Here is a 24,489-nt window from a genome sequence, read left to right as displayed (position 1 = left end):
AAGGAGGATATCTGTTAAGACTTTTCATGCTCTGTTGAGCTCGATTTGATTTGACGCGCCTCCGGATGAATCTGAGGATGGAGGGTCTGGGCAGGAGGCTCTGATCTGGGGACATTTCTGACGTTCATTGTTATCTGACAAGTTCAATCTCAAGGGAACATCCATTTAGTGCATTCTTCTTGACTCATTGTAGACTGCCTAGTAAGATCGTTTGAAGTTGAATGCTACAGGAGTAAGTGAATGACGGCACCAGCTGTAAAGTGAACCGGAAAAAAACAAAACCTTGCGCAATAATTCCGACTCGTATCATACTCGGAGTTCCTCAGTTCGGATCAAATTCCCGAGGTCGGCTTTACTTGGAGTGCCCTATGCCATGATTTCCGATGTCAAACCACATTAACCTTCGAAGCAAATTCCCGTCGATCATTGACTGTTACCTCCTAGTCGATCGTCGTTTTACTACAGCACGTTGTTAGGAGTTGTATTTACCACGTCATTACCGGGTTGATGTATCGTAGGCCGAATCCGGGATTCCGGTGCCCTAACTGGCTCACTCTATCTACTTGGATTAGCAAGTTTTGGCTTTTCTTGGAATATTGTGTTGAATAGTTAATAAAGATTACTATTGTCACTCTATTTACTTAACATTTTAAAGCGATCGACTGCATAATTGGGTAGTATCACGTAAATACAGAGTTGCAGTTAGGCATATCCGAATCGGGCATCCCGTACTCTCGGCTACCCCGTGATTCGGCCTGTGCCGAGCTATAGATTTTTGTGTGACAAAGAGGAAGGACTCTGAAATCCACATGCGTAGGATCAAACCACCTACCTATTTTGGACATTGTAAATTCACCTACCTCGCCTAGTAGTTGGGTGCTAATTGCCGATGATGTCATTACCGGCTTCGGCTATAGCCGGTTTGACGAGCAGGTTTTTCGGGACCTGAGGCCGGTCCGATGTGAGGCTAACACGGAAAGTTCGTGACCCCTTGTCACCATCCCTGCCAAGTGTGCTTGGCGAGTCAACGGTGAAGAGAAGATAAAAATCGAGTAGTGAGCGCAAGGTAGGAAGCAGTAATTGCGCGCAGTGGTTTGAGCCCAATTTCGTGTCCACAGCAATATGTCTTGTGCACATACGCCCGTAGTCCTTCCAGCGGCGATCAGCGGAGAAAAAAAAATGGGGAGTCCGGGGGAACTGGAGAATCTCCAGGTTTCCGTCAAATGCAACCCCAATTGAATCCCAACAATGTCAAAAGTACCCCGAACCACGCGAGAGCCTGTGAACCGTGCAGCTGTCATACACTTCATATCATCGACGGAAACAGACCGTCCATGAGTCCATCGGTGCTGTCGAGGGCTAGAACTGATGCAATCACAAATATTACCGTATTAAGACAGTACTGTCACCGATACCGGACGGAGACCGACTTGGCCATGCGAGGGGGCTCGCATGGCCAACTACGTGCTCCTCCTGACGCCGAATTGCCAGGTGGATCCTTTCGAAACCTGGAGGCATACCGATGATCACCCACTCTCTCGTCTCGGCTGTCAAGATGTGGTATAGTGGCTCGCTCCCCCCGATCAGGCCATGGTGTAGGCATCGCCAATGCAACGTTGCTACTGCTTCTCATTGGCGGCTTGTCTCTTGCTGGTTCTGACTTGATATTAGATGTGGATACTCCCCTTGTTTGACTGTGAAGTTCATAACCTGACTGGTTTCCCCGGACCTGGCTGTTTCGTTGTTGAATCTTCTTTTCTCTGCCTAGCTGCAGTCTGTCCATTTCAAATCCATTGACCCCGGCGAATAGTCTTCCATTCTAGGAATTGACTATAAGTCTGTCTTTCTTCTGTACCCTACAACCTATACACCATATCCGCCATCATGAAACCATACTTTGGCCTTCGGGGCACGAACCTGAATATCATGATCGGTGTTATTGCCGGTCTTGATTTCTTGTATGTTGGTCTTTCCATTATCTACTTTTGAAGTATCACTAACGCGAATTACACAGGCTATTTGGATATGACCAGTATGTCATCGCGAACTGAACGTGCGAAGTCTTGTGGTCCTTGTGCTAACACTCAACAGAGGTGTTATGGGAGGTCTATTGACATTGAACTCATTTGTTAAGGTCTTCCCTGAAATCGACACCACTAAATCGAGTTCATCGACGGGCAGCAACGCGACTACACAGGGTATGCAATTCATGACATCTCTCAATTCATTCATATACTAATTCCGCAGGAATAACCATCGCTTCTTATAACTTGGGCTGTTTCTGCGGTGCAATCCTCTGTATCTGGATTGGAAACTACCTTGGCCGTCGTAAGACCATCTTCGCCGGCTCTATCATCATGGTGATCGGGGCTACGCTACAGTCCTGTGCTTACTCGCTGCCGCATCTCGTTGTCGGCCGTATTGTTACTGGTATCGGTAACGGCATGAATACCTCTACCGTTCCTACATGGCAGTCTGGTAAGGAGTCAGCTCTGTTGAGAGGAGCCCGATGCTAATATTACCTAGAATGCTCCAAGGCCCACCACCGCGGAAAACTCGTCATGCTAGAGGGTTCCTTGATTGCTGCTGGAATCATGATCAGTTACTGGCTTGACTTTGGTTTCTCCTTCCTTGATCCTAGCTCCGTTGCGTGGCGCTTCCCAATTGCCTTCCAGAACGTCTTCGCATTGGTCATCTTACTCTTCGTTCTACCACTCCCCGAATCCCCTCGCTGGCTCATCCTGAAGGGCCGCGAACAGGAAGCTTTGCAGGTTCTCTCCGCGATCCTCGATTTGGATGAGAACGATGCCTACGTACACTCGGAGTTCTCTGCCATTAAGGATGCCGTCCTGGCTGCCTCAAGTGTCAGCTTCCGTGACTTGCTCACCATGGATGAGAACCGCCACTTCCACCGTGTTGTACTCGCCTACGTTAACCAGATGTTCCAGCAGATCTCTGGTATTAACCTGATCACCTACTACGCTGCTACTATTTATGAGAACTCACTTGGAATGGATGGCCTGACATCGCGCATTCTCGCCGCCTGCAACGGCACTGAATATTTCTTGGCGTCTTTGGTCCCTATCTTCATTATTGAGAAGATGGGCCGAAGAATCATGATGTTGATCGGTGCGGCTGGTATGTCGATTTCAATGGCTGTTTTGGCTATTACCACTAGCTTTGAGGGCCAGTCCAAGCCTGGTATTGCCGCTGCTGTATTCCTGTTCGTCTTCAATACATTCTTTGCCTTTGGCTGGCTGGGAATGACCTGGCTATATCCCGCTGAGATTGTAAGGCTCTCATCTCTTCTATTCCTTTACACTAAAACACCACTAACAACGCGATAGGTGCCTCTACGAATCCGTGCTCCTGCCAACGCACTCGCAACCTCGGGCAACTGGATCTTCAACTTCATGGTCGTCATGGTCACGCCTGTGGCATTCGACACAATCAAGTACAAGACATATATTATCTTTGCTGTCATGTGAGTATATTCTGCGCGGAATGCAATAGTGCACGACTAACTCGGCTCCTATTAGCAATGCGTTCATCTTCCCCGTCGTCTACTTCTTCTACCCTGAAACTGCCTATCGATCCCTGGAGGAGATGGACACAATCTTCCATAAGACATCCAACGTCTTCAATGTCGTCTCGGTCGCCCGGAACGAACCCCACCGTTACGGAAAGAACGGCGAGCTTCTCATCAACTACGAGGACACCGCGGAGCACCTGCGTCGTGCTAGCTATGTCTCAGAGAAGAAGATTAAGCTGGCTAGTGGGATGGATGATATGGAGTCTGGAAAGGGTACCCATGTTGAGCACCGCCAGGACAGCTCGTCTGATTAAATTTTAGAGAAGGCATTCTTCTTATGTTAATTATTTACAATGATAATCAACGATTCACGATTCGGTGCATCAAATATTTCATATAACCCTCATGTAGGTCAAAAGGTATCAACGACAGAACTCAGCCACAAATGCCCCATTCAACCTCACGCTGAATCACAACGTGCCATGGCCGCTCACAGCCCAAAGGCCAATCCACCAATCGCAGCAGCTAGGACAGCAGCCAGGATGCCAGTCCCACTGACACCCACACTTGCTGCAGAACCTACTTTCATGATTGGACCAGCTGCAACCCCTCCATCTGTTGAACCAGACGAGGTAGTAGCCGTAGCAGTGACAGCCGACCACAACGTGACAGGCTCTGTCGAGCTCTTAAGGGAAGTCGCCGAGAAAGGAGTCGTGAACGAGTAACGAGACGACTTGCTGCTAAGCGAAGACGTCGCCTCGGCACTGTTTGTCGCATAAACAGACCAGACTGTGTAAGTACTCGTAGTTGTAGAAGTGACCGTCTGAACAGTGTATGGGGAATAAGAAGTCCAGTAATAGAACCAATAAGTCCTATACTACAATCAGCAAAGCATCCACAAACCAAAAACCAACATAATCAGACCACATACCAGTAGACAGTCGTATAATAATAATCCCAATCAACCGCAACATAACCCGCAGTAGCAGTAGTAGTAGCAGTAGCAGTCTCAACCTCCGTCGCCGTAAGCGTAGCCCCAGCCGCAACCCCATCATACTCCCCAGCACAACCCGTCAGCGCACAGCAAACCTTCTCTCCCCTGTAGATCCGACACGTCCTCCCGACCCGACAGTAGTAACCCCCGGAACAGCACTGCGCACCGAGCGGCGCACACCCCGTCGTCCCGCAGCACTTATACCCGAGCGGACACGTCCCGCCACCAGCGCAGCACGTGTCGCCTATCGAGGCACAGTACCCGTTCCCGCAGCACTTCCCGCCGATCCGACAGCAGCGGCTTGTGTCGTATGCGCATTCGCTGTACCCGATTTTGCATTCCAGGGCGCGTGTATTCAGGGTTGAGTTCTCGCCGGAGAGGACTAGGGGAAGGGAGAAGATATCATCTGCATCGAAGGAGATGGAGATGTTGGAGAGGAGTTGGGGCTCGTCTTGATCGGTGGGTGTGCTGGCTGCTATGTTGGCAAGGAGGAGGGATAGGGCTAGGCATGTAAAGGAAGGGAAGAAGATTGGGGAGAGCATCTTGGAGAAAGAAAGCTTGGTGGCTTGGTTATGGTGTACTGCTCTGTTGGAAATGTCGGGGTGGAACTGCGATTTTAAGTCGCTTCCCCTGGGCACTGCCTACATCAATGCGGCTGGATAAAAGATAAATATGCCCAAGCGAGCATGTTTAAGATTGTTGTTCGTATTCACGGGAATTTTTGGGCCATATTACCTATAAGGGTTGGGTTGTTATGTTTGCAAATACGAGGTGTGTCGCTTGGCGCGGGCTCGAGCCGCTTTTTCTTGGTTGATTTACGGGGTGCTCGCTGTATGGGACCGAGAAGAGGGGAGCCGAAACTGCGCTAGATAGTTTGGCTTGCTCCTAGGCTTTTTTCTCGTTGATAACGTTGATGTAAAGGTCTGGAGGTGTTCTTGGCTTTAGGGCTTAGCGATCCTCGTGATAGTGCTCCATTTGGTTAGCTCAGATTCTCATGCAGTGTTTCTTTGTCAAGATGAGAATCAGACTAGCAATTAATTTGGTTTGTATTCGATTCCGAGAAATACACGGTCTTGTTGTAGAGCTCGAGCTCTATCCTTGGACAGGGTCGACGTTGTGAAGAGGAGGACATCTCCGTGGAAAGGAGTATCAAGACTCCTAATCCTAGTGCACCATATCATTTGTCACATATGGAACCTCAAGAAGAGTTGGTATCTCTAGGAATAGCATAGTCTAAAACATGCGTTAGCAGGAGACAACGAACATGAGGAACAGATGAAGTGAAGGAAACAAAACAAACAGGTCTTGATTCAGTCCAGGCCTAAATCAGGCATTAAGGCATCATTATTTACTCAAAATGGGGTTTTGGCCCCTGGCGTCGGACTACATATGCACACTATGATTGTGACACAAGACCTGGCTCTATTTCTTGCGCATGTCAGCTCACTACACAACTATCTCTCTTTTCAGATTCAAGGCTATTTGCAATAAGCCAAAGCTTCATCTTTTGCTTGTACCCGAGCCCTACCATGACCCGATTTGAGTATTTTCGATAGACCACGTGATGGTCCCGAGACCGGCGATCAAGATGTTGATCATAATGAGAATACATAAAAGACTTTGAATTGCGAAAGTAGTTCTGAGTCATTTCGTGGGATGCTGTTTTTACTGGACATGATTCAATGGTATGTCCATAGCATTCTGAAAGCTAGCAGCTAACAGCTTACAGCTCCGCAAGTCAAAGCAGAAAAATTCAAATGTTATAGTCCAAGATATAGAACGGACCAAGACCCATAGGAGGTGAGGATAGCCTCGGGAGAAAAAGATTTAAGGTTATCCTCGGTGAAGAGCTCGTTGGGAAAAAAAACCGAAGGATCTTCCCTCAACCTCAACCTCAACCTCAATCTTGAAAATCTCAACCTCACCGGAGATTTGAATTCCATCTCGGATGTTCAAGTCTATGAGTCACGCGATTCGTGCATAAGACTATAAGACTTCCTTAATATCGGGGACTTTTAAGGATCTTATTGAGGGGTCTTTTTCTCCGCCAAGATCCACCCCTCTCTTTATCAGATCCGAAAACGGAGTATTTTTTCGAGATCCAAGTCAACGTATGTTTATACCTCTCTGACCTCAGGGAAGATAGCCTGTGTCCAGGAGGAATTGAACTATACAAAATGAACAGCCATTGACTCACAATTCACAGAAATCCATCTAGTTGATATCCCGGGCCATTGGCGTCCTTCAATTGGCATTGCTTTTAGCGGCTATTTGCCCGCAAAGAGGCTGAATAAAGATTCTATACACATATAATATTAATAAGACGACAAGATGTCCACCAAAGATCAACATGCCTCTGTCAGCATTGACAAGCAACCTATCTCTGAGGATATTTCCGAGCAGCCAGAGCCTCAAAGCCAGGTATCCTCAGACGACGTCGACTCCTTGGACCATAGCGTGGCCAACATCGAACGAATCTACAGGTAAATCGCCTACCCGAAAGACAATCCAACTTCAGAACCTAACATCCACAGAAAACTGGACCGTCGCATCATCTCCGCATTTTGGGTCCTCTACTTCCTTTGTTCAGCCATCCGGTCGAACGTAGGCCTAGCACAGACAATGAACACAGACTCTGGCCACGACCTCGCAAGTGTGCTCCACCTAACCCGACACGAGATCTCAACCGGTCTCGCCCTCTTCTACGTCTGCTACGTGGTCTTCGACCTCCCGTCGAACCTAATCATGACCCGTCTAAGCCCCCACGTCTGGATGAGCCGCATCGTGGTCAGCGTAGGCCTAATTGGAAGCTGTCTCGCCGCTATGAAGGCAGCCTGGAGCTTTTAGTATGTTCAATTCTCCCGCACCATCCCAATTCATCCCACATCATGTATCTAACAAACCTAGCCTCCTCCGCCTCCTCCTCGGCATCGTCACAGCAGGCATGTGGCCAGGCATGACATACTACCTAACCCTCTTCTACCCACCCTCCCGCATCGGAAAACGCATCGGACAATACTTCACAGCCTCGCAAGTCTCCGCCGCCGTCGTCGGACTCGTCTCAGCCGGGTTCCAAAAAATGGACGGCGCCCACGGCCTCGTCGGCTTCCAGTGGATGTTCCTCGTCTACGGCGTCATCACCGTCGCCCTGGGCTTCGGCCTGCTCTGGTGGTTACCGGACAGACCCACGGCGCCGGGCGAGTCAGCGCCGAAACGCACCTGGATCATGCGCTGGGTGCCTGCTACCGCGCCGGCGCTGAAAGGCGCTGACGCCGTCGTGCACTACCATGACCTGAAGCGCGTGTATCACTCGTCGGCATGGACGCTGCGGGATCTGCTCGCGGTGTTTTTGGATTGGAGACTGTATCCGCTGCTGATTATGTACTTTGGTGTTGTGGGTGTTGGGATTGGCGTGCAGTTGTATGCGAACTTGATTATCAAGGCTATTGATCCGACTTTGAGTGATGTTTCGTTGAGTTTGTTGACGGCTCCGATTTGGATTGCAGGTTTCCCCCCTCTTCTTATCCTTTCCTCCTTTCTTTCCGTCCAAGATCCATCCGCTAACACATCTATAGATGGACCTCATAGCCATCCTCCTCGTAACCCCCCTCTCAGACCGCTTCCACCGCCACCGTGCAATCTTCTTCTCCATCCCCGTCCTGCTCCAAATTCTCGGCCTCCTCCTAACAACCTACGCGGGCACAGACGCCAACCCGTGGCCACGGTACGGCGGCCTCCTAATCGTCGGATTCGGACTAGGCCCAACAGTCCCGATAACCATGACGTGGACGACGGAGATCTTCCAGCCGCGACACGGCGAGGTCGGCGTAGCCGCTGCGTCGGCTGTTGTCTCCGGACTCGGGAATCTGGGCAGTATCCTCACGACGTATGCGCTGTATTCGGGCTGGAAGAGTGACTACGAGGCGCCTGGGCGTGAGAAGTATAGGAAGAGTAACCTGGTCATGATTGGGATTCTCGGGGCGAGTATTGTCTCTGCCGGGTTCATGGAGGTTATGTTGCGCTTTGTGGATGGGAGGTATCGGGGTGGTGATGATGAGGGGGCGGTTGATGGGGCTGCCAGGCGGGAGGTGCGGCAGCGGGGGTTGCATGGGTTGGGGGCTGGGGTCACGCGTTGGTTGAGGATGGGGAGGTGATCGGTAGACTTGTGTGTGGCCGTGGTGCAACGGTGAAAATGTTGGCATATTTCTCTAGATTTTCTGCTTGCGTGGACTTTTATAGAACTATAGAAGGGAATGAATACGATCTACTTTATAGATGGAGAATACCTGCTTCGTTCATCCAGATCCATGCTTCTACAAAGTTGGTCGTGCTCGGCTATTTGATCCTGTCATATACTCCATGCTCTATAAAGGGGAAGAAGCTTCCGTTGGATGCTGGAGTGATACTAGATTGAGTTCAAGATCCTTCCATGTGAGATCGAAATACTCCGAGGTCTGATTAAGATTAGACCAATGAAAAAGGAATACGAAAAGTACAAGAGCAGCAATTCGGCGTAGGCGTAAAACAAAGTTGAGGTCAGTAACAATTGAACTTGGTATTAATTGTCGATTCTCCAGAGGAACGATATCAGTATGATATCTCTCGATAAACGATGGTGTGGTTTCCCCATCCATGAATATTCTATGCTATTGTACGTGTCACATTACCCTGTGAAGGGAAGTCGAGAGAAACAGAAAAAAATAAGTGCGGCTGGTGCAACGAGGGAGGGCCAGCAGGAACGCATAGGCGGACACTGGAACCGGGAGAAAGAAAGGGATAGAACGAGAAGAAAGACAGGAAGAGGAAGAGAGAAAAGGCAGATCACAGAACATCTATGGGGGCTCCCTCACGCAGTCAAGCCGCTCTGGTCCGACTCCCAGGTTGACGCCGAGGGTATCGGAGCGCTAAGACCAAATGATTCCAATCCATTTAGATGCCACCACACATAGTCTCAACGATGATACCGGTAATCTGGTAGGGATCAGCGTTGGAAGCGGGGCGACGATCCTCAAAGTAACCCTTGCCGTCCTTGGCGCACTGGCGGGGGATACGGATGGAGCCACCACGGTCGGCAACACCGTAAGAGAACTTGTCGATGCTGCCGGTCTCGTGGCGACCGGTGAGACGCTCCTCGTTACCCTCACCGTAGACGGCGATGTGCTCAACGTGGCGGGCCTCGAACTTCTTCATGACGGCCTCAATAACCTTCATACCACCATCGGCACGAGTGGCGTTGGTGGAGACGTTGGAGTGAAGACCGGCACCGTTCCACTCACCCTTGATGGGCTTGGGGTCGAAGGAGATGCGGACACCAAACTCTTCAGCGACACGGTGGAGAAGGAAACGGGACATCCAGAGGTGATCACCCACTTAATTAACAGTTAGTCTCAGATATTCATTGCAATCCGGGATTGCGAAACTTACTATCGATGCCAGGGCAGGGGCCAACCTGGTACTCCCACTGGGAAGGCATGACCTCGGCGTTGATACCAGAGATGTTGATACCGGCGTACAGGCAGGCACGGTAGTGAGCCTCGACGATATCACGGCAGTAGACCTTGCCGGTACCGACACCGCAGTAGTAAGGACCCTGGGCACCGGGGAAACCGCCACGGGGCCAGCCGTAGGGCCACCCATCGGTACCGAGGAGAGTGTACTCCTGCTCCAGACCGAACCAGAAGCCCTCGCTGGCGTGAGCCTCCATCAGACGGTTGGCATCATGACGGTAGTTGAACTTGTTGGGGCTTCCATCGGCATCCCAGGTCTCGCAGAGGACAAGGATGTTGTCACCCTGGCGGAAGGGGTCGGGGTAGTAAGCGACGGGGCGAAGGTAGACATCGGAGTTGTCACCGGGGGCCTGGTTGGTGGAGGAACCGTCAAAGTTCCACTCAGGGAGCTCATCAACACTCGTGACGGGCTTAAAGAGAGTCTGTTGGATTCCCGTTAGTGAGTTGTTCGAGGGAGCGCGGTCTCACGTGACGGCGGGTGGCTGCGTCGCATAGATCAAGAATCCCTGTGCACCATATCCGTGCACAGGGCTTATCACAGCCGGGAGGGGATTCCAGATAAGAACACGCAGCAACCACGCGCCGACAGTCCACCGTGTGTAGCCAGAGAAAACGTGGGAATTGAGATGAGTCATACCTTCGTCTTGGAGCGAGTGCCACCGTTGGAGTCAATCCAAACGTATTCAGCTTGAACGCGTCCACGCTGGTCAAGGTTCATGTATTTCATGAGCTGTTTCAGTCAGTATATGTCATTCCTCACTGGCTCGAAGGCCATTGTGGAAATCCAAAATCAAGAATCAAACGCACATTCCCCGTGTTGGAGACGACAGTTGCAGATTCGGACGCCTGAGAAGAAGCGGTCAGCATTGGTTCTACACGCACAAGAGAGAGGGATGACTCGTACCATAGTGAATATGGGTATGTGTGATGTTTTAACAGGTTTTCAAGCAATCAAGCAATGACTTTTGTAGAGAAGAGTCCCGAAGGAAGGAAAACACGAAGGGACCTCAAGAATAGAAAGCGAATTGGATATGGATGGGAGAATCCAGAGGAGAGAATGAGTTTTAAAGATGTGGAGGGGCAAGGGAGGGATGATAACCTTTGGGAAAAAAAAAGGAATTTAAATTTAGTCACTGACTTTCTCTTTTGGGAATTTCTTTTTTTATTTCTTTTGTTTTTTTCTTGGCAAAATCAGGAAGGCGCGGCTCAGCCACTACCTAAAGGGGTCAAGCGTGGTATCATCGCTGTAATGGTCTGTAAAGCGGTCGACCGATACGGGGTACAGATAAAGTACCTCATACATATTTGTGCGCGTCGGCAAAGCCTTTCCTGAAACGTTGGGGAATTAAAAAAAAAAAAAGCCCTCACTCTATTTTAGTGCTTCTCCGTTCTCCGTTCTCCGTCCCGTCAGTATTCTCCAGTTATTTCAATATACCATTTTTAATGCCTCAATATCAAAATAGATCGTCTACAATGTCACAAGGACCTCTTAGTTTTTCTTAGTTTTTCTTCAGCCGAGCGGAACGCCGTAGCCTGTGAAGTTGCAACTTTTCACCGAGATTCAACGCCACTCATTAACTTCCGTGTCATCATCGTCGCATCATCCAGACACCCGCCGGCCCTCGCCGGCGGATCTGCTATTATACCGCGTTGATTTGTTATATTCGAATCTAGATGTGACTAGCACTACTCCGTATCCCGTATCCATTTCCCTCCGTATTCCGTCCTCCCGGACAATGTAGCTCTTCTCCAGACTTTCATCTCCGCATCTTGTCGATGTCTATCAAAACCGCTCCCGCCACCCGAACCAGTCAGATTTCCGTGTACTGACTGGCGATAGCCCTAACTAGCGCCCAATCAGCGGTCAGGCCTTGTAACGAAACTCTATGAAATGCAATAATCTGAGCAATCGTTCTTCTCCCGTTGGACCGATAAGATATATAGAGGCACCGATTACAGGGGTGATGTTGTGGAAAGCCGAATCTAGCGCATGGCATTTCCAAGATATGGTGTTCTTATCCTACGGCGTTCTCTCCGAAGAACCATCCCACGTCTTATCCGGGTCTTCAACCCCCTCAGATACACATCCTGCCCTCCAATGTAAACGTTTCCAGATCCATGCGCAACAGATAGTCGGTGATACGTTGGTCATGATTCTTAGCAACCGACGCCAGGGCCCTTGGACCGAGCACATATCAGCTGCGAGTCCCGCAAATACATGGGGCAAGTATACACACCGAGGACTCAAAAAAAAGCAACCTGAATTCTAGATGGACTCCTTTCTCTTCAAAGTGGAATATATTATCTGTATTTTGCAATTTTTATCACGCGCGCGTTGCGAGAATGGCTATCGAAATATTGTAGTATACGGCTAAGTACTCCACGGTTCCTGATCTCCCCTCGGAGCTATCACCAAATGACGATCGCGCGATTCGTTATCGCGGCCATGTCAGATGACTGGCCCGTACAGATATACTCAAGTAAGTAAAGTTGTAACTTTTATACGCGCTCTTCGTCGGCCTTTGCATATCTCGTTCCTGCAGGACGTACCCGCTCAGTACCATCTGGACTTTATCACGCGAGTCGGACCGGTATAGAGTACATCCACTATACCTCTGTAATACAAGACTAACCCCATCGACTGGAGAAGCCAGCCACGCCGCAACTTGGGATCGATCAAGTCATAGTCGGGCCAGTGGGGTGGACCGTGGCGAAAGGTTCTCGAAACCCCCCGGCGTGACCAATAAGACCCTTTCTGCTAGGGCCACCCCGACACCGGCCATGGATAAGAGAATCAAGGCAGTATTACAGGTCAACAGGGCATTTCGGTTATTCATATGTGTGATTACAATTATGTACTGTAAGAGTCACGAGTCCGAGGGTGATTTTTGGGTTGTGGTCTCTTAGGTAAACGCACTGAAGTTTATATTCCAATATGGATACACAAAGGGTATGCAACTCGGGGGATTTAGGTCAGGGATTCTCCAATGAAGAAGAAAAGTGGCGACGAGATCTCCTTCCCCCGTATTTTCTCCGGCAAATGGAAGACTGGCAAATGTCGGGAGTTTCAGGAATCCAAGGTGACTTGAGTGGCTGAGGATCCGATCTTCAGCCCTGTCTTTTCTCCAGGTTTTGCTTTCGATATACCATGGGCTACCGATCCTTCGGAGTACGGAGGATTCCGTAGCTGAACAGGATTCCAATTTCGAGCATCTAAATCCGTCTGAAGAGTTTGCAGGTGTATTAATAGCATGGCTGACCTCAGACATCTAGATTCGGGCTTAGTCACCCAAGACCGGGGGCTGTGTGGTACTGTGTACCAGTAGTACATCGTAGTACTGTGAATACATCTAAAACAGCAGAAGCAAAGAAACCAATATAATTCATTCATGCATATATAAAATTCAAGAAATAATATGAAAGATCAGGTTGCAAGCCTCAACCCCCCATAGATCGACATCCCCCTTTCTTATCGCGCCCCTCTCATTGGTTCCTAGCGCCAGTGACAAACCACGCTGACTAGAATCTCGCACATTCAACTGATATTCACGTAATTGCTTGCTCCTTATTTGCCCAGTCGATTGAAACCAGGTCAGCTGTTCCATATCTGGCCACAAAATAGTCGAATTCCCTCTCCTACGGACATGTTTTGGGCGTTTTATAGGGAAACTATGTTGCTAAATGCCTCATCGGAATGCTCAAAGTGGAACGAGGGGGAAACATGACACATGAATAGGCTAGTTTGATCTTCAATAGGCTGTTTGGAATATAGTGGCCACTATGCCAAGACTTTATACTGCCTATGTTAAGTTGTGATCCCAAAGAACTCGCTTCCCAAGATCCACATTGAACACAATGAAAATAAATATTCTATCGTAGAAATGCAAAGATGGACAGAAAAGTTGATTTCTTGTTCTAACCAGCTAGCTAGTTAGGTACTCGCGGGCTATGAGATAAATAACTCCATAAAGCAAGTAGTAAAAGCCTCAAAAAGCCCAGTTATGGTGAATCACGAATGGTTGGCCCTAAACCCTCATTTTTGATGTGGATTACCAACATCCGAATAATGCCTCATAAGGTAATGAATCGCACTGGCATGTCATTGTTATACATATCCCTTGCACCTAGCAGATCCATTAGTCCGGTAAATTGACATCTAATGTCTCGTTTATTATACAATCCTAGTGCTATACCACATCCGGAGTCTGCTGTGAATTAAGAAAGCCAGAATAGACATTTACTTCATACGACATTATATAATATGATTGACAGGCTCTTATTAACGCCTCCATTAAATGCAGATACAACGGCACTGATCCGTCTACGCAGATCCCATCCAGTCAAACGTCGGTCTAGTGTAACTGCATGTCTGCCTCCGAAAGTATGAACTAGCCACTCAGACCTTGGAAGTGACGCACAATGCAGGCCCGGGGTCACGACCCCCGCATGGTACTTAGGGCCTAGACTTATCTGATCGCCTCTGAAACACTGTCATTATGCTCAGGTACACCTGCATGCATATGTGCGTTATTTTGGGAGATCCTTTTAGTGAAGGGGCAAAGATATGTTACATTGAAATATATGTTAGAGATGGTGAATGCAGAATGTGCAAGGCTGAAGTACATGTAGTTCATATACTAAGACCATGTTTGTGTTTATTCAAAGAAAATACGCCATTTGCTTCATCTTAGAACGACAAATCACAAACAGTCTCTGAATACTACGTTTTCTGATTCATTTACTATCTACATAGAGTATAAAGACCTTCTTGTCTCTTGAAAAAACTCTCTTCTTTTGATATTCTTGAGTCATCTTGGGTCGCTATATATATTACCTAGCATACATCTCAGCTAGCATTCGTTTATCCTACAACATAGGCACTCTTTCCTCAATAGAAATCACTCCCTCAAATTCATCTATATATATTCGTCTCGCACAGCCTCAACAGTGCCATTTCAAGCAGACTAGCTCTGGCCGACTGAAGGCCCCTTGAGCTAGCTTGCGTCCCCGCATGGCTTCTCCCGATATACAGTATCCAACTCGGAGAAATGTTCCCGACGTGGTTTGAAAGTCCTGAAGAGTGAATATATCTGAACCAACAAGATCAAATGACTTTCCCTATCCCTTACCCAAAAAACGAAAAGGAGGTGATGCTGAATCGCTGTGGGTGCCTCCAAGAAGCGGACATTCGAGGTGCATTGCTAACACGGTCAGCTCGTTCCCTCCTTCCTCTGTTGTCCAGAGCGCCCTTTCTGCAGCGCCACCCCGAAGACGACAAGGTAATTACGTTCCCTGCTAGTTACATTCTTTTATTACTAACTCGAATCAATAGCTTTCTCTTCGATAGACAACTCGGAGTAAGGCTGAAGCATAGTAAACTGGGCAATGGCTAGAGCTAACCGAAACGAGACTTTATGGGTATGACTTTTCTGCTCTTTCTAGCAGTCGCTGATTATGACCAGATCTCGAAAGTCTAGCTGCGAGCGTACAACCCCCAAGTCCTATGCCGAAGGAGCGAATCGCACAGCTTAACCACCGACGTCGAGCTCCTGAGAGTAATAGCTGGAGCCAACAGATGATCCAGACTTTATGGGTATGACTTGTTCTACCAGGCTATCTCCAGTAGTCGCCGAAGGTCTTGAAAGGCTATGAGCTTTCAAACCCCAGAACTACACCGAAGGGAAACTTATAAAGTCTGGTTGGTCTGTTGGTTCTAGCCATTACTCTCTAGAGCTCGCCGTGGGTGGTTGGCCTGTGCGTTTCGCTCTGCTCGTTATGACTTGTTCTACCAGGTTATTTCTGGTAGTCGCTGATTATGTCTAGATCTTGAAGTACAGCTTGTGATGATCCGGTCAGTCACATGGGTCGAGAGTGTTTCATAAATCAATGATATTGTTGATCTATATCACCAGTCACATTATATGACCCAGTATTTGCTCGAGCTTATCTAGAATTTAGATATTCAGGTCTCAACCGTGTGGAAATTGGTGACGTAGTAGTCAACCAGTAGCCCATGCATTATGAGTCGTGTGACAGGAGAGCCCTGGAGCAGCTTTGATGGTGGATTTGCCGAGCACAACTGCTACATCAGCTACCAATGTCTTACAGTGTACAATGTACAACTGCATCTTGGTGATTGCATATCCATGTTCGACATGAGTGCTGAGCAATGTGAGACTAGGAATTGCCTTGGTCTGGGAATACAAGGATGTTGTATATCAGTACCACTAGACCTCACCCATTGCCAGCTCGCTGTTGCATCCAGCGCAATACCCACTCAACCAAGATGCTCAAGTCTTGCGAGACCTCGAGCACTCTGGCAATCTTCTTTTGTACATCCTGGAGCCCTGAATCAGGGTTATCCACACCCTCCATTTCAGTGTCGCCAGCCGCTTCACCATCCACTAACCCAGCAGTATCCACAACTGAGATCTGGCCATTCAGTCCGACTTCAAAGCAAATTGCGATTTGTCTGGGGGTTGGAATGAATCGGGCAATTTCGGGACTCTCGTTGTAGTTCCTCTGGTCTGTGATGAGTAACATGAGAGCAGGCGATTGACCAAGTTGAATGCGCAATGTCACGTCGACTTTAACGTCGTCCACGGACAGTGGATTGGGACTCTTTCCTCTGGAAGGGGTTGAAATTTCAATTCCAGAGTCATTCTTGCTATCATCCGAGCTACTCAGACCAAGCAGTAGATTCAATCTCTCCTCGTTAGGATCATCGTTATTCAAGATTATGAGCCCGTCGTGGTCGGCAAAGAGGTCTGAAGTCTGGACAGGAGGAGTGCGGGTATTTTTGGGGGTTGCAGTTGAAAATTCGCCTGCGTTGGCCTGGTCCTTAGGAAGATGGAACGTCTTCCGAATCAAATTGGCTAGCAGGGCATACTGCCGTAGGATCTAAACTGGGTTAGTGGAAGACGATATCAGACAAAAACACACATACCGGAAGGATATCTGCGAGCTGTCGGGGGTGCGAGAAGGGTAGGTCATGGATGGTGCAACCAGTAATGGACTCAAAGGATTGGAAAGTGTAGTTATGTTGTTTCGTATACGGCTTGCCCTTTGAATCAACAGCATGTACTGACATCCGGCGCTTTCTACGGCCAATTTGAGGGGATGAAACCGGCGACGTCAAATGCGAAGATTCTGATACCAACAACGCATCGTATGTGATCATCTTAAACTCTTGTGGTAGCTGCATGCCGAGCTGACGATAAATCTCGGAGGCTGCAAGAATAGGAACGTCGAGTGCAGGCTCAAGTTTACCGACGAATCGGCGATTGGGTGATGATGACTCCAGCATGCTAGAGTCTAATGCCATAGGGTCATGGTTGCCATGGGTTAACCGCGTGGTCTGCGGAGGATCAAGCCAGTTCACAGACCCAGCGGCACCATTTGATGGAAGCAATTCGGTGCTTTCACCTGCAGTAAAAATTTCACTTCCAACCCATTCCTTTGAAATTCGCAGTGACGGATACCCCTCTTCGCATTCAATCATGACCGCCCATGATCTGCCTTGATCATCCAACTCGCCCTTTGAACCTTGATCATGTTGCGGGTCAATCTCCATAGCGTCCGAAGACGGTAGGCTCTGCTTCGCATCCAGGACTTTGGCTTGCTCAACCCAATATTCTAAGCCAAGTCCGATTCGGGTCCCCTTATGCATGGTGGGACGTCCGAGCACACCTGTGCAAAGGTGCTGATACTCGCCGCCGTGCTTCCCATTCTTGCTTTCTTCCACCCAGATCCGCCTGAAGTTCTCTTCAAGATTCTCCAAGGCCTCAAAGCAATTTACCTCCTGGCTGAGTTTGTCAAGCTTTGCAAGCCATTGTAGGTTTTCATGGAACTCGTGGAGTGACCTCCATTTCCCACATTCGGCGTCTTCCGCGGACTGGGCGAGGGTACGTTTCAAGACCGCTGTAGCTTCCTCCCGCCGCACACCTTCGGTGTATTCAGGCGTGGCATATCGTAGACTCACATCCTTGACAACATCCTGGCCAGCGTAGAAATCAATCTCAAGATCGACAAAGTTACCGGCGATGTTGAGATTATCGTCTTGCCAAATGGACTCGAAATCTTCCAGTCGACTCAGCCGTTCTACACTTTCACGTGAAACCCCTCTACCAGAGACTCGGGCCCGTAGAAGCTGAACGACCTGCTCGACGCGATGTCTCTGCTCTTCGTCGTTGTCGCGCGTGACTCCGAGCTTGAGTCCCTGCATTGAGAGGGTTTGAATGTCGCTGTCATTCATGCCCGAACCAACAAGACCATCGTGCACTGCCGGTGAAGGACTGATGCCAGTATACCCACCGAGCGCCAAGAGAGCCGAAGGCGAGCTAAAATTGACAGGATCGTCGACACCGGGGACGGCGAGAGGGGTAGCGTATTGATGGGACGAGACACTCGTGTGATGCGCATGCGCAGGTCCTGAGCCTGTTGGTGTTCTCATTGAAGGCGATTTATGGGCGAGGGATCGGGCTAGAGGAGCGGAGGATGGATGGGGAGAGGTGAGGTGAGTTGGCGTTGCGCCAGGTTTGGCCGAGGGAGTCGCCATGATAAAAGGAGAGGATTGACAGATAAAAGTGTCAACAGTCAATTACTTATAGTCAAATCCGTCCGAAAAATGGGTATCATAAGGTATCGAAGCACAGAACGCAAGGAAGGCGGGTATGTTTGTATGCGACTCAATTCTCACTGGCGCAAGTGCCAATTTGGCGGGTGCACAAGGGAAGAACTGTCGAATGATTGTACAGATCAAGTCTCATGACGCATCGAAGCTACCTCGTTCCCATGGACACTGCAATTAACTAACGCGATTGGTTTCGAGAAGCCAAACAGATAGCTCCGTAGAAAGACACAATCACGTGCGTTTGCATTGTTTGCATCTTTGTATTCATCTCCCCTCCGGTCTCGAAGCGCCTTCGAAATCAGGTCAACTATTGAAATGTAAATGAAACAAACATACCAAGCCATGAGGACCGGGAGATTGGGCACTAGCACGGAATAGATATTCAACACTGCGAAGTCTCCCAACTCCACTAGCAACTATTCAACCCCTCTGCCCTCTGCAGGACTCGCACTGCATGGAAGCAGAATTTGCTCGGTCAAATAAAACAGAGGATCTCCACCTTAGGAGCATACCAAAAATCGATGATGGTTCTCTCACCAGTGATCCCGTCCCTGAAGTCTTCAATGCTTACACAATTGCCGATTACGGATTCATTTTAATGTCGAAAATTCCAGGACTCTCTCTAACACAATGCTGGGAAAATTTGACTGGAGATTCCAAGACTTCTATTGTCCGACAACTTGAAAGCTTTATCCTGGAGTGGCGCCAGATTGAAGGACCTCTCTTTGGGTCCATTGATGGTGGTCCATGCGAAGATGTTCTCTTCAAGTATCCATGGGATGCAGAATATCGGTACTACGGACCCTTCTTAACAAGAAAGGAATTCAATCAAGGGTGGTTGAGGCTCTCCGTTACGCCAGACCCAATGCGCAGCTCACAAAAAGAGATGAGCCTCTAGTGGAGAGAATTCTTGTATCGCATAGCCAGGATGAGAGGAAGGTACTCACGCATGGTGATTTGCACCAAAGCCATATTATTGTGAACGGTGATATCATCACCGGAATCATAGACTGGGGCGCAGCTGGCTACAGCATATCGGCAAGGGAATATTTCTGTTTACAGTGGCAAGCATTGGACCTAGAATGGAGGAAACTTATACCCACTATACTCGAAACCGACGAGTATGAATTTTGGAATGAAGTCAATCAATCCATGGTAGTTTATACCAGGATCTGAGCTAAATGCAACATGCTGGATTCATTTTAGAGTCGTCCAGTTGACACCTCCGTTGCCTGAATAGCTTGTGCCGGCTTCCCAACCATCCCCTTCCAGAAGTGGTATGTGCCAGACGGGACTAGCTCTTCAATCTCCAGTGACAGCAGGATGTCATAAACCCAATCCTGGCATCTCTTCTTTCCATCCCTTGGTGCAGGCGAAGATTTGATAACTTGGATGGCCTGTTGACGTTGCTGTTCACTAAGCTCGCCAAGTTTGACCTCGCCAATGGCATCCATGGTGCGCAGGCCGGTACCCATTCTCGATTCGAATTGAAACCAGGGTCTGTCGATGTCGATCACCTCCACGTGGAATAGGTCGCTAATAGGGCTTGAGGGCTTATGCATCGTAAATCCCCAATGAGACCGGTGCTGGGGATCTTCGCCTGCCCCGGATATCTCTATAGACAGCACATACACCATGATTCGGTGATCCTGGGCATACAATTAGCCTGGTGTCTCGACAAGTCGAAGGGTAATCAAATACCTGAATTCTGTTCCAAATTCTTCGTTTTTTGGAGACTTTGGGGATATGTTGTTTCCCTGCGGGAATGAAACCGCTATTACGAAATCCCCCAAAGAGAAAAAGACCCTAAAATAATCATAACGATTGTGCGCCCGCCTTGTTTCACACGTGTGCAATTGGGATTTCGTTCATGCTCGGCGAACCATATCTTGAGTCCAAAGCGCCTGCTCATTAGAGCGGTGTAACAGAATGTGTTCTGGAAGGGAAGTACGATTTGACTGGCTAGTATGACCCTCCATCGAGATACCAGTATCGTGGCATATGCACGCAGCCATCAAAGGATACGCACATTCTTCGTTCATTTTGTAGCCTCCAAAGCTTCGGGATAGATTAGGTCTCCTACACTGTTTGGCTATTCGATGAGAATATTAGGAATGGTCACAGAAAAGTAGAATCTATCTGAGAAGCTATCTGAGGATCAGTCAGTTAAATAGTAACTAGCGTAATCGGTAAACCGCCCATATATGCAATACAGACATCTGCCATGTTGAATGTGTTCTAGCCAGCTTCAGGCTTGACTCTGTGCTGCTTCGTTTGTAGAGACAAAAGGCAATGGTAGTTTTGGCTACCTGAGGTCTCTAGACTCTGATGCTCCACCTACCCCACCATACAGCCGATGTCATATTGGTGGGGGAGGCGGGATCTACCCTCAAAGATGGCCGAAGCTTTTGTTTAGCCAGAGTGGCGCGCTTTCCGCTTTTACAAGTCGCATGACCGGAAGGTACGACCGGGAAGGAACATGTTAGACACCTGCAGCCAAAGGTTAAATGCCTGAATTTGAAGGGTTGATGTCTGAATACAGACCGCTTTCGACACCGCTCTATAATGCTAAACAGACTGGATCTTCTCCAAGTGCCCGGACAAGCCGAACAGTTGATGAAAGGAGTTCGCGTCGACCGGGGGTAGTGTAAGCCCGGTGATACAGTGCAACGAGGCGTGTGCAAGCACAGAGACCAAGTCGCGAGGTCCAAATATTAGAATAATCATGACGTTCTGCAATGCAGAACATTCAGCGATTAAACTGAATAGAACAGACACTACACTTGATCTAAGCCAGAGGCAAAGAGAGCTGAAGAAGAAAGAAAAGAAGAGGAAGTTCTGGGGGCAGGGCCACCTTCTTAGGTATACTGAGGGCGGTCGGTTTATGCCACTATTCACAAATGAGACAAACAACGACATGGGCTCGCTTAATTGAATGGCAACGTGATCATGAGAGCAGGAACGGCTTCTCTTATTTCCGGCCGACTTGTTTCACAACTGCCATCGCTTTGGTATGAAGCTATAATGTTTTTCCAACTTTCTGATATCAACAATCCCCGCTAGACTACTTTAGGTATTTCTGGTCAGGTCCACTTTAATTCCGGCTTATATTCACCGCCTTCAAAACCGCCTGCCATTTCCATTAAGCTATGATCCAGCTCTCTTGAATTTGATTATATCCGACCTGCTACCTGCAAGGCCATTACTCAGTTACCCACTGCCTTACTATATTTGTATCTCAATGTTTGCAGCCAGAGCGTTTGGACGACAGGCCCGGGTTCTTCCCAAATGGACTCGATTCCGTTGTGTATCGACATTGGAAGGGTCTCCGTACATAGTATGTGCTTGTTACACCTTCCAAAGCGCTCCTTGAAGCTAAATTATTCATAGTATGTGTTCCCAACTGGACCAGCAAGTGGAACCCACATCTTGTCATTATTACCCTCCGAGCCAGTCAACCCAGACCTAGCTATCGGACTCGCGACTCAACTGCCACCGACAACAGACACCTTCAAGGAAAACCCCAAATTCCTGAATATTGTACAAGAAGTGTGCTCAGAATATGCGCATGAAGACCCCGATGCCAAGTCGCAGGCGCAGGTCATGGTGTCTGTGGCCGGAGCGAACCTGAACTCAGGCGGCGTGTTACTAACCGGTCAGCGCGGGAGACGTCGTGGAGCCGACTCGACCAGTGGTGCTAGTGGTCAAGGTGGTGCAGGCTCTGGTGGACGTGGTGGTTGGATTCATATTTCTGATAACAGACGGCCGCCTGACTATGGGCGGATTGCTTGGTAAGCTTGCTTGTGTTTCAACAGGTACGTTTTATTTCATACTAATTCCATTCAGGCCAGAGGATATGTTCGGTAGCCTTGAGGTGGATGCCAATGGGCAGTTCGTTGGAGACAATGGCAATTACCAGCCGAGTGGTATGTTTTCCGATATGAGGCTCAACAGGCCAAGCTGATACTTAGCAGGTACCTATCGTATCCTGACTCGAGATGGAATGTAAGTACCCCCTTTCTTGGATGTTTTATCTATGAGTAACCAATGTTGATTGGTTGATATAGTTTCGGATTGAGTTCTTTCCTCAGAGAAAAGCTGGTCCAGAAGCTACGAGAGCTTGCGAAGTGATATCTCAAAAAATCGGGTACATCGCCCACGGAATCCTATGTAATATATATCCTCACTCAGAAGTCCTCTCGAAGGTCTACTCTTTTTTTCTTTTCAACTTGCATTCGGTTGCTGCTGAACTCAAAAGTTCGTGACAATTCTCTTGCATTGAACTGTTTTCAACTCAATCATGGAGCTGAGCTCACTCAATCTATTAGATACATGTCAGCTGGTAAATATAAATCGACCATGTTGTTCTCGTCTTTGATTTGACAAAAAAAAATATATATATACATTAGCGAGAAGCATGGTTGACCGAATAATAGAAGCAAGGTTCACTTGCTTCATTGCGTGTATTATTTCTTGAAGAAATTGGTAATTCGCTGCGACCCATCTGCTGCCTTCGTCCCACTTGACTTTTTCATAGGGCTATTATGCGTAGCACTGCGCAACTTCTTCTTTTGCGGCGATGGCCTAGTTGTATCTGAATCGACCTTTTGCTTCTTACTTTCCTGCGCGGCATCAGGAGCCTCTGGACTATGCTCCCTTTTGACAGCTGGCACCGGTATTGGGGCATTGTCCTCGCTCCATTCTGAATTCTTAGTAGGGCGCTCGTCCTTAACCATCTCCACTTTCGGCAACGGCTCCTTTGAAGAGGGGTTTGGACTCTCCTTCGTTTTCGCGTTGGCAAAGAAGTTCGCAATATTGCTCTTGTTTTCCTTGCTGTCGACAGGAACAATAAAGTTCGGGGAATTATTTCCAACTTTTCCAACCTCTTTGGGGACAGGATAGCACTCTAGTTCACCCTCGTAAGGCTTGAGAATTGACTGGAGCTCCTTTGACCAGGTCTTTTGGCGGGGGTCTAGCCATTTGTTCATCGCCTCATTCCCAGAGTCCAGAATGACGGGCATACGGTCATGCAGGAATTTCAAGTAGGAATTAGAAGAGGTTGTGATCACCGTGTACGTGTAGAGCTTTTCGTCGGAACCTGTGCAATCGTCAGCCCGGCTTGATGTTTTATATCAGAAAGAAGGCATGCCCTCGTAGGAAACACAGTCCCATAATCCAGCAAAGCACATCAGCTCTCCGTCTTTGCGCCGGATAAAGTGTGGAACCTTTTCCTTTCCCCCAGGCCCCTTCTTCAGCCACTCGTAAAAGCCCTGGCAGACGACAATGCATCTTTTTCGTCGTTTCATGGTAGTCCATATCCCCGAATCATCGATCAGCGAGTCATCGCGACAGTTGATCGTGCGCATCATGGATCCGTAATCTGGCTGGCGCTTCGTCCAGAATGGAATGAGACCCCATTTCATGCTCTGGAGCTTGTGTTTGATAATCGTGTTGTCTACTGACTTAGCATCCGAGCTCGCGTCATCTTTTCCCTTTTCTAAATCATGGTTTTGGTGCGCGCTATCAACATCTTGTTGGCTCTTTTTATCGGTGATCTCAGCGCGATAGACAGCGCCGAAGTTGCCCGGTGCAAAGTTGTATGTCTCTCTTACTGAATCGTCATCCGGTGCTTCATCCACTTGCATACCATGCTCCTGCAGCTGTTGTTGGATATACGCCAAGCGCTTGGGATCGTCAGCTGGAGGACAGTCTAGATGTAGGAACCGTAGCTTACCACACCCAAAGCGTATCGCCCACACATTATCAGGGTAGACCACTAGACTGATCCAAGAGCGATGTCTCACAATTAAAGCTGAATGAGAAC

The 24,489-nt window shown here is 48.6% G+C and overlaps 8 protein-coding genes across 8 annotated transcripts; 3 read left to right on the top strand and 5 right to left on the bottom strand.

Annotated features, from left to right (window-relative positions):
• Nucleotides 1-1,884: 1,884 nt before the first annotated feature.
• LCP9604111_7619 (sugar porter family MFS transporter) lies at nt 1,885-3,846 on the top strand (the record flags this gene model as incomplete). Its single annotated transcript, XM_039075671.1, has 7 exons — nt 1,885-1,958; nt 2,015-2,032; nt 2,092-2,198; nt 2,248-2,478; nt 2,527-3,290; nt 3,348-3,484; nt 3,540-3,846. The coding sequence occupies 7 exons, from the start codon at nt 1,885-1,887 to the stop codon at nt 3,844-3,846; spliced, it is 1,638 nt and encodes a 545-aa protein (XP_038926485.1).
• Nucleotides 3,847-4,022: 176 nt separating this feature from the next.
• LCP9604111_7618 (uncharacterized protein) lies at nt 4,023-5,068 on the bottom strand (the record flags this gene model as incomplete). The annotated part of the gene is made up of 2 exons (XM_039075670.1): nt 4,023-4,404; nt 4,464-5,068. The coding sequence occupies 2 exons, from the start codon at nt 5,066-5,068 to the stop codon at nt 4,023-4,025; spliced, it is 987 nt and encodes a 328-aa protein (XP_038926484.1).
• A 1,789-nt stretch (nt 5,069-6,857) lies between these two features.
• LCP9604111_7617 (putative MFS transporter) lies at nt 6,858-8,680 on the top strand (the record flags this gene model as incomplete). The annotated part of the gene is made up of 4 exons (XM_039075669.1): nt 6,858-7,009; nt 7,061-7,372; nt 7,434-8,028; nt 8,102-8,680. 4 exons carry the CDS (start codon nt 6,858-6,860, stop codon nt 8,678-8,680), a joined length of 1,638 nt encoding a protein of 545 aa, XP_038926483.1.
• Nucleotides 8,681-9,455: 775 nt separating this feature from the next.
• Nucleotides 9,456-10,940, bottom strand: glnA (glutamate--ammonia ligase; the record flags this gene model as incomplete). The annotated part of the gene is made up of 5 exons (XM_039075668.1): nt 9,456-9,895; nt 9,951-10,455; nt 10,671-10,763; nt 10,841-10,879; nt 10,938-10,940. The coding sequence occupies 5 exons, from the start codon at nt 10,938-10,940 to the stop codon at nt 9,456-9,458; spliced, it is 1,080 nt and encodes a 359-aa protein (XP_038926482.1).
• Nucleotides 10,941-16,267: 5,327 nt separating this feature from the next.
• Nucleotides 16,268-18,590, bottom strand: LCP9604111_7615 (RNA polymerase II mediator complex middle subunit MED1; the record flags this gene model as incomplete). Its single annotated transcript, XM_039075667.1, has 2 exons — nt 16,268-16,933; nt 16,980-18,590. 2 exons carry the CDS (start codon nt 18,588-18,590, stop codon nt 16,268-16,270), a joined length of 2,277 nt encoding a protein of 758 aa, XP_038926481.1.
• Nucleotides 18,591-19,867: 1,277 nt separating this feature from the next.
• Nucleotides 19,868-20,707, bottom strand: LCP9604111_7614 (uncharacterized protein; the record flags this gene model as incomplete). The annotated part of the gene is made up of 3 exons (XM_039075666.1): nt 19,868-20,314; nt 20,367-20,471; nt 20,549-20,707. 3 exons carry the CDS (start codon nt 20,705-20,707, stop codon nt 19,868-19,870), a joined length of 711 nt encoding a protein of 236 aa, XP_038926480.1.
• A 1,199-nt stretch (nt 20,708-21,906) lies between these two features.
• Nucleotides 21,907-22,796, top strand: LCP9604111_7613 (uncharacterized protein; the record flags this gene model as incomplete). Its single annotated transcript, XM_039075665.1, has 5 exons — nt 21,907-22,002; nt 22,056-22,456; nt 22,512-22,591; nt 22,640-22,670; nt 22,733-22,796. The coding sequence occupies 5 exons, from the start codon at nt 21,907-21,909 to the stop codon at nt 22,794-22,796; spliced, it is 672 nt and encodes a 223-aa protein (XP_038926479.1).
• Nucleotides 22,797-23,131: 335 nt separating this feature from the next.
• LCP9604111_7612 (SOS response-associated peptidase) lies at nt 23,132-24,426 on the bottom strand (the record flags this gene model as incomplete). The annotated part of the gene is made up of 3 exons (XM_039075664.1): nt 23,132-23,763; nt 23,815-24,349; nt 24,400-24,426. The coding sequence occupies 3 exons, from the start codon at nt 24,424-24,426 to the stop codon at nt 23,132-23,134; spliced, it is 1,194 nt and encodes a 397-aa protein (XP_038926478.1).
• Between the last annotated feature and the right edge of the window lie 63 nt (nt 24,427-24,489).

Source organism: Penicillium roqueforti (genome assembly GCF_015533775.1).
Source record: "Penicillium roqueforti strain LCP96 04111 chromosome Unknown scaffold_24, whole genome shotgun sequence".
NCBI classification, from domain to species: domain Eukaryota; kingdom Fungi; phylum Ascomycota; class Eurotiomycetes; order Eurotiales; family Aspergillaceae; genus Penicillium; species Penicillium roqueforti.
The sequence above is the reverse complement of the archived record's forward strand: the minus strand, read 5'-3'. Positions and strand labels throughout refer to the sequence as shown.